General features: G+C 39.1%; 1 protein-coding gene across 12 annotated transcripts; it reads right to left on the reverse strand.

The window, feature by feature from the left end:
* Nucleotides 1-232: 232 nt before the first annotated feature.
* On the reverse strand, nt 233-4,932 carry smim8 (small integral membrane protein 8). Of its 12 annotated transcripts, none has more exons than XM_012962984.3 (3): nt 4,860-4,932; nt 1,949-2,117; nt 233-787 (listed from the first exon to the last, which is right to left on the reverse strand). In XM_012962984.3, the coding sequence occupies exons 2-3, from the start codon at nt 2,081-2,083 to the stop codon at nt 629-631; spliced, it is 294 nt and encodes a 97-aa protein (XP_012818438.1). In that variant the 5' UTR covers nt 2,084-2,117; nt 4,860-4,932; the 3' UTR covers nt 233-628. The 12 variants fall into 12 exon arrangements, with proteins under 12 accessions (XP_012818438.1, XP_012818442.1, XP_012818441.1 ...); XM_012962988.3 differs by having other exon boundaries at nt 4,873-4,931; XM_012962987.3 differs by having other exon boundaries at nt 1,949-2,122; nt 4,860-4,878.
* Nucleotides 4,933-9,193: the final 4,261 nt, after the last annotated feature.

The following is a 9,193-nucleotide window of genomic DNA, read 5'->3' on the forward strand; positions in this document are numbered from 1 at the left end:
ATAAACAACACAGGCTAAAAGACTATGGAAAATAATGTAGAACAAAAGTGGTAGATAGTAACAGTTGTTAACAGATGAGGACACTGGTTAACACTGATCAGTTACATCTTCTAGAGACACTTTTGAAAGTACTTCCAAGTGAGCTGTTGCCCAATAGATTAAGCACACAAAATAGAATGTGTTAAGGGGTCCATTTTCAGAAATTAAGAAAAAAAAAGTTATGAAGACATCCTTTGCTATTAAAAAGGGAGGTTTTATTTTAAGATGCTGCAAAAAAAAGGGTTTTCATGGCACTCTAGAACTGAGGTCAATATTAACTAAAATACTGGCATGATTTATTAATCATGTCCATGTCTTCCCATCAGCACAATTTCCTTGGGATCAAACTTTTTTTCTTTCAAAACAAAACAGTTTTGGCAGTAGAACCACATAAATGTCCAAGCCCAACTCATTTGAAAGAAGCCAGCTAGGAAGCCAAAAAGTATATAAGTAAGCTAGTGGTTTAACTCCTTTCATTAAAATGTGATGAATATATTCCTTCTGCGTAATGAAATGGCAGCACCAATCCAGATCCAAAGATTATTTTCTTTATTTATATTCAGATTATTTGTTTCAGTCTGGTTATGATTTAGTCCCATTTGGAAGATTTTCTTCTTGTGTACCTGTTTCCTTCACTGTCAACAGCTTCATATAATTCCCTTTTGTTCTCTTCTGTTGCATGTAAGTAAGCAATGTAGGCAACACACATTGTGATTGTGACAATTCCAAACACCATTACTGGTTTGTTCTGTTAAAATTCAAACAGAGAAACAATACTTTGCAGTATTTAAAATTATGTATTTAGATAATCACCAAAATTATCAGTCTACCCAGTACTCTGGGTACAAAAGAGCATTATAACTCCAAAGACACTGGCTGAAATTTGGGGACACTGCTGCTGTATTTATTCTAAGGAGTGCACTAAAATAAATTTATGTTACACATTTTATTTTTAACTTGGTGTGGAGCGTGATCAGTTCCATATTTTTGCCATATGAAAATATCTGCTAAACTTATGAGATATTATCCACAATGCTTAAAAAATACACTTTCCATATAACAAGTGTGCCTATCTTTCTGGGGCCATCAGCATACAGTTATACTAGCTTAGTTTACATCAAGTACAAGGTATAGTCTTATTAAAAGGGCACTATTGCTGTACTTTGGAGGATTCTGGCTTCAAGGTAATAGATTACAAAAAACAGCAGAGAACCACATACTGGTGTATTGATGCGGAATGAGGCAACTTGTTATGAATAAACTTCAGAAGTGCACGTAACTGCATTGCAATTTGAATTAAAACATTTTGGTTTTGTGCTATCTGCATTTCAATCATAACAGAATAAAATATAAAAATGCTACCTGACTGGTTGCTATGGGTACTTACAACCTTTTATTATTTATATTATACATTTAAAAAAAAAAAAAAGAATAGTCAAATATAGGACAGTCCACTTACTTATGAACTGTGCAAAGACAAAACATGGTCATTGCACAACAGATCATCAGTTGAAAACACTGAGAATGTGTGTACATTAATATATATATTTTTACACTGCACATTTTACATGTTTCTCCATCCATTTAACCACTGCCTGGAAAAAAAGTTCTGGATTTTGTATGTTGCTATAGAAATTCTATTTTTCAATATCAGAAATGTAGTAAACCTGTAATAAAATGTCACATTGGAGAATTGGTTTGTTACATTTCTGAGAAAAGTTACCACTACAGTATCTGGGGATACCCATCTATGGATATATTTGCACCTGCCACCAATATACTAGTTATCTTCTAAATCTATAGACAATGAGCAGAAGTACTCACTGATTTGATTTGCAGAAATATAGTCTGTTTACAAGAGTTTGTTAAAAAGTTGAGTTTACAACCTGACATATTACTTATTTCTTACAGGTTTGATGAAAAGCTCAGGATTCACCGCTCTGAACAGGGTGGTTGTCTTTACCCCTCTAAGTCCAGGGGTGCGATACTCCTCCTTGGGAGGGCTGCTTTTAGCATTAGATGATTCTGAGGACGGTGAAGACATTTTTCCAAAAGAAGTTTCTGTTGATTGTTAAAACCTATACTTAAAAAAAAAAAAAAAAAAAGAAAAAGCATTACATAAAGATGTCTTTTATAGTATATCTTAAAATTATATACACAACTGCAAATAGGGAAAACATAGTTTGCAAATTTGCTACAGTAAACCATATTGGAGGAATAGACTATTCAATGCAGGGATGCTGGCAAAACCAGTTGAGGTCCAACTTATACCCCAGTGCGAAACAAACTGATGCCCCCAATAGACATAAGACTGGCACCAGAGCCATGCTTACAGTAATTAAAGGAATACTGTCATGGGAAAGTTATGTTTTTGTTTTTTTCAAAATGCATCAGTTAATAGAGCTTCTCCAGCAGAATCTTGCACTAAATTCAGTTTTTCAAAAACACAGATTATTTAATTTTAAAATTTCACATGGGGCTAGCCATATTCTTCATCTCCCAGGGTGCCACAGCCATGTGACCTGAGCTCTGATAAACTTTACTTCTCTTTACTGCTGTGCTGCAAGTTGGAGTGATATCACCCCCCTCCCCCCCCCAGCAACTGATCAGCAGAACAATGGAAAGGTAGCAAGATAGCAGCTCCCAGTAAATATCAGAATAGCACTCAAAAAATCCAGCTTGGGATTCCTCCAGTAAGGGCTCTGGCACACGGGGGAGATTAGTCGCCCGCGATTAACTCCCTGTTCGCGGGCGACTAATCTCCCCGAGTTACCTACCCCTGCCATCCCACCGGCGAACATGTAAGTCGCCGGCGGGATGGCAGACGCGGCGGCGCGATTTCGCGCAAATCGCCGAAAAAGACTCGCGAGGCTTTTTCGCCGATTTCCGCAAATCGCCCCGCCGCGTCTGCCATCCCGCCGGCGACTTACATGTTCGCCGGTGGGATGGCAGGGGTAGGCAACTCGGGGAGATTAGTCGCCCGCGAACAGGGAGTTAATCGCGGGCGACTAATCTCCCCCGTGTGCCAGAGCCCTTACATGGGAGTAGAAGAAACAAAAGGTTATCTGAAAGCAGTTCTAATGTGTAGGGCTGGCTCCTTCTGAAAGCCCAGAATCAGGCACAATGCACTGAGATGGCTGCCTACACACCAATATTACAACTAAAAAATCCATTTGTTGGTTCAAGAATAAAATTTTAAATTGTGAATTGTTTGCTATGTAAACAGTGTCATTTAGAAATAAAAAGTATAGCATAAAAATTATGACAGAATCCCTTTAACATCCCTCCTAAAAATATTACAGTTGCCACAAGCCTGTTCGTAATCCATTACAAAATATGCCTACAAAAAGAATACTATTCTCTGTTTCAGTGATTAGTGATTGCAGGTTGATAAACAACAGTGTATAGAGAATAAAGATACACAGTCTCACACCTGTGTCTTAAGGTCCCCATACACAGTAAGATCCGCTCGATTGGCGAGATCGACAAGCGAGCGGATCTTCCCCCGATATCCCCACCTACGGGTGGGCAATATCGGGGAGCTCCAAGTTAAAAAAAAAAAAATAATCCGATCGTTTGGCCCTGGGGCCAAACGACCGGATTATATAGGCGGCAATGGGGCAGTCGGTTCGGGGACCGCATCAACGAGCCGATGCGGCCCCCGATCCGACTGAATCTTTTAACCTGGCCGATCGATATCTGGCCAATTTCAGGCCAGATATCGGTCGGCCAGTCAGCTCGTTTCTGCCCCATACACGGGCAGATAAGCTGCCGAGTCGGTCCAAGGGACCGATATCGGTAGCTATGATCGGCCCGTGTATGGGGGCCTTTATATTGTGTTTGGGAAAGCAAGCAGCCATACCCTGCAACCTACTTTTGTCACAATTAAAATCAGTTAAAGCAGGAACAGAGTGTACATTACACAAAACACCAATGGCATAAAGTGCCAGGACTTACTGCTAAAAAAAAACACTTGAACTGTGAAACACTATCATTAGTCAAGTTCATTATCTGTATAAATCCATTATTTATTCTCACAGTGCCAATTTGTAGTCCAACAGCAATTCAGAAAGGATTCACAGGTTGCTTTCATACTAATGCCAACCCAGCCACAATGTTTGGGTCCCTATTTGCTGCCCCAGCTTTCTGCATACATAGAACAATTTGTTGCATGTATCTCACAGACAGATGTTTTCCTTATGGGGGCCTGAGATAGAACACATGCTGTTCAGGCACCTCTGTAAAATCAGCACATTATATTTAATACCAGAGCCAGGGACTAGTTCTGGAGCCTGAAGGTTATCCGTATATTAACAGCTTGTCCTTGATTATCAGCATATTTCAGGTTGTGCACTTTGTATAACATCACACTGTACATTAATATGGGTAAAATCTGCACAGCATTCAGCCCTTATTACTAACTGTCTCAGCTGGGAAAGACTCAATCACACGCTACTGTCCCTAAAGCTTGTACCTGCGAGATATGCGGAACAGCCAAAGAAAAGAAATGCCGATGATTGGCTGCATTGCCGGAAGGGGTGGGAGTTGGAGAAGTTAAGTTAGGGAACGTCTATAAAGTCGTTGTCATTGAGTTAAAGAAACACTTCTAAATCACAGCCCGAAACAGAGCACGAATCTGTTTAACCATATTTCTGTCCATTCCACTCTTAATTCAGCTAATAAAAATACCTATCTACCTGCAAAGCCGTTAAAAGCTATCTACTTCAGTCCGCCCCTCACTACCTCTATATTAAAGCGACTCAAACTTCACAGTTAATAGGAATCCGTGCACCAAAAGGAGCTGTAAACCCTCCCATTACCATTTATACGCACTTCCGACAACAGCTAGACTTTGCCAGCCAGCGTCCTGAGGTAAAGGGAATCTGTATAAATAAACCAATTGTGTGTAGCGACCTCTGCTGTGCGGAGTGAAAATTGCATTTAAAAGTGTTGGTCATTTTCACTTCCCTAGGATTTTGTCACCAAGAGTAGATGATAAATTCACAGTAGGAAAGCTGTGTGCTTCCGACTGATAAAATCTGATGGTGTCTGACAGACCTTTTCTTCTTATTGAAATACATTGACTGTTAGATGTAAATGCAGGAACAAAACACACTATCCAGCTTTATCTGATCCAACTTGCATTAGAGCTGTGGGGATCACATTTTGTGGCATAAAAATCTTGTGTTGTTGCATGACAAGATTTTGTGGACCATAGAATATCTGACCCACAGAATATGATCAAAATCTCCCGTTTAAACGCAGGCTGAGAATCAGCCCCAATGTTTTAAAAATCTAAAAACTGTGCCTCCCTGCACGCTGCACATGCAGTTTCGGGCTGAAATATTCTTCATCTGCTGCACGTCGCTCCACGTGGCACTAGCCTTAAAGGGGACATATGGTACGCATCTAAATATAGAAGTAATGTGCTTTAAAAAGATCTGTTTTGGGCTGATTTATTGAAAATTTCCAACTGTTCCACTTCCTGCTGCCTCCCTTCTCAGGCTATGCAGAGGGCAAGCACACTGCACTGTAGGATAGGAACCAATTAGCAGCTAGGCTGACCTGATAGGGAACTGAAGTCTGTCTGTGCTTGTGGACTGCAGGACTGTGATTGGCTATCCCCCTCCTACTGTGCTTCTAGCAGGGACCGTTAGGACATGCCCCCCCCTAAAGGGGACGCCAATAAAGAGCCCATTTTTACAAATAGTATTAATTTTTAGCCCTAAAGTTAAACCCGCATCCATGTTTGTTTCGTTTATCCTATATGTCTCCTTTAACTAGTCTAGTTCAGGCCTGTAGGTTTGTACTCAAAGTAGTGGATACTAACACAGAAAGCAGAAAAATATTGTTATGGACCTGTTTGTTCAGCTTTTATTTCCACTCCTATCAGGCCTGGACTTGGATTCAAAATAGTTCCCGGCATTTAAGTACATAGAGGCCCAAACAGCCTCCACCAGCCAAATTTTTGACAAATTTTGCTTTCATCTGTGCAACATTGCCTGAATACACCCATACCTTATGGAAACTTATTCAGTATCTAATTATTTCTTGCCTTGACTATTGCTATTTACTTGTAGGCCTTTCAATATACAGTCTGTTACAACTTCAATCTGTTCAACACTGCAACTAGCTTCCTCCATCTATCTCACTGTTCAGAATTAGTCATTATCTATGCAAATCCCTTTACTGGCTCCATGTTCGTTTCAAATTAAGATAAAAAAACAAACACTGACATTCAAGGTCCTTAAAGGGACAGTATATACCTAAAAACAACTTTGCTAAAAGTGAGCACATTAAATAGGACTTGTGTTGAAATGACATTCTACCTATTATTTTAATTTAAAAAAAAAAATCCATCCTACTTAGACATGCTCACAATTTATAGCACTGGAATTTAACTGACACTGACTTCATAGATTACCATTTACTATCATCATATGCACAGCTATTATTATACTTTAACTGTGATAGCTCTGTTATGCTACTTTGTATTTGCAAAGTGTAAAACTTTTTTAATAAAAACAATTGTTTAAGCACTAAAGCACTAATTTTAAAGTTGGGCTATGTTTACTTGAACTCTCCCCCTCCCTTTCTTAACAGGGAAATTTGTTCAGAGCTCCCTATCTACCTTAAAACAAACAAAAAAACAAACAGAAGGACCCCACAGAGAGTGCACAAAACAGAAAAAGGATAAATATTGTGAATGTAACATACAGAAACATTGATATCAATACTGTAGAAGTGGGAATGTATAACCCTCCTTTTTTCTTTTCCTGAATATGTGTTTATAAAACTGAAAAAATCTTAATAAAAACTATTGAAACATGAAACAAACAAACAAAGAAACAAACAAACCCCTCCCTTCTCTAAACAGCAACATATGCAGCTCATTATAAGGGCTCTGGCACATGGGGAAACTAGTCTCCCCAAAATCCCATTCCACCGGCGAGAATGTAAATTGCGCCGCCGCGTATGCCATCCCACCAGCGATTTACATTCTTGCCGGTGGGATGGCATTTCGGGGAGATTAGTCGCCCGTGACAAGGGAGATTTGTTGCGGGCGACTCCGCCAGAGTCCTAAGGGGCTTCTCAGTTAATTGTTAATTATCAGGTAAAAATATTATTAGCGCCTATGAAGTTCTTCAGGATCAAGAAGTGACACAAAGTACAAGAGTGAAACTGGCTTCATACTCTAGTTTAGTGATCTGCTTATTTTGCAAGGTCCCCAAACAAGCAGATCTTTGCCAATATCTAGAAAGCTTGAGATAACAAAGCTGCATGAACCCACAATGGAGGCAAAACAATCCTATGGGTTTATTTGATCTTTAAATGTTTTTAGTAGACTTATGGTATGGTGATCCATATTATTAAAAAAAACTACTTACATGGAAATCCCCAGGCGCCAAGTATTCTTAGTAATAAATCACATACCTGTACTATTTATTAATTCTTTCCTGTCTCACATAGTAATAAACCCCAGTAATGAGTAATATAGTAATATAGTATAGTAATAATAATGAGTGCTAGCAATAACTGAAATTGCATCACATACTAAGAACTAATTCCCACAACTGGGATATCAATTAACATGTTATTATGTAATTAAAGCCTAAAAGAGAAGAGAACATATATTCAAATTTTTTTTTTTATATTATAAAACAGGGAGGGTTGACTTAAATTTTGGGTGTGGTTTAAATATACTACTACTTGTCTCATAAAGGACAATCCTACCTGTCTAGGTATTTTGATGTCCTTATATAAGAAACATTGCACTACCAGTATGCCCTCCCCTTTAAGTAAAACAAGGATTGCTTGTCGATCTATTGCAATATACTTCAAGCTGGGACAGACCGGACTGGGGATGACTTTGACGTAGTTGGCCAGCTTAAAGAACATGCAATATATGAACAAAAAATCCCTGTATCTTTAAAGGGGCAATGGTAGCTTACCGGCCTGTGTATAGGGCCCTAAGATGGGCCTGCTCAACCATTATCTGGACAAAAATCGAAATTTGGCTTAACTGCAGGAAAAATGTGAAAGAAGGCATTTTCCAGTGATTATCTGTGTGACAAATCTGAATGAAGTGAAACAGTGTAGCATTGTTATCACTTTGTTTTGTAAATCTGATGGCAACACAACATTAACAAAAACTTTCTATAAAGTAAAATGACAAAAAGGCACTTCCAAAGTCCCACAAAAGTCTTCCCCAATAAATGGTAGCCGAGAGGTATCTGAAGAGGTAGAAGTGCCGGAGTCCCTTTCTCTCTCCAAAAAATGTCCCCTATGTTGCCCATAATTGTTATTATGCTGGTATGTGAAGACTTATTGGACTTCCAGGTTCCCTGCCCCTGTTGGCTCTGCCTATTGTTTTAATACCGGCACACAGACTTGTTGGAGCCTCTGTGGGTAATCATTATTTGTATGATTTTTATTGTCTTTACAGACACACCTTGAATATATCCTTAGCCCTTTAGAAAGAAATCAGATCATTTTCTCCACTACTTTGCACAGATCCATCACACCTACCATGTCTTTGGATAAAGTCACATAAATACATAGTTTCCTCTGAAATTCTGAGCCCCAACTCAGCTCTCATGTCCATTTCTGGAGCCATAATAAACTGGCTCCTTACTGATAACAGCATCAAAAGTGCAGTCATACGTGGAGGGTGACTTTTTTGTTTGAGGAGGCTGACATAGGGATTTGTTAAATAATTAACATTCCAACAACCACTCGCAGTTCCCACTGACTTAAGTGGGAACCAAGCTAAAGCGCAGTTCTTTCTGCAAAAATACCTTCCAGTTAACCAGTACTGGGATCACTGTATCTTGATTCTAATTCTGGGCAATCAGAAAATATTTTTGGGGCTTTGTTGCCCACCCATGTGTAAAAACACAAAAAATCCATGGTGTTGGCACACATTATTGACATGAGAGCACTTACTGACAAGCAGACAGGTAACTAATAACCTCAGGAAAACTTATAGGTTAAATGCAGTTTCAGTTTCTTGTAGAAGAGCCTAGAACATATTTCAGGATGAATGAATATAGTATTCAGCATTAACCCTTTTCTTGCCTGTACCTTTTACTCTGCTGTACACACATATCACTCTACCCATTGTGGCAGCCATATTGTTTTATAGCCTGTAATG

Source organism: Xenopus tropicalis, chromosome 5 (genome assembly GCF_000004195.4).
Source record: "Xenopus tropicalis strain Nigerian chromosome 5, UCB_Xtro_10.0, whole genome shotgun sequence".
In the NCBI taxonomy this organism is placed as follows: Eukaryota; Metazoa; Chordata; class Amphibia; order Anura; family Pipidae; genus Xenopus; species Xenopus tropicalis.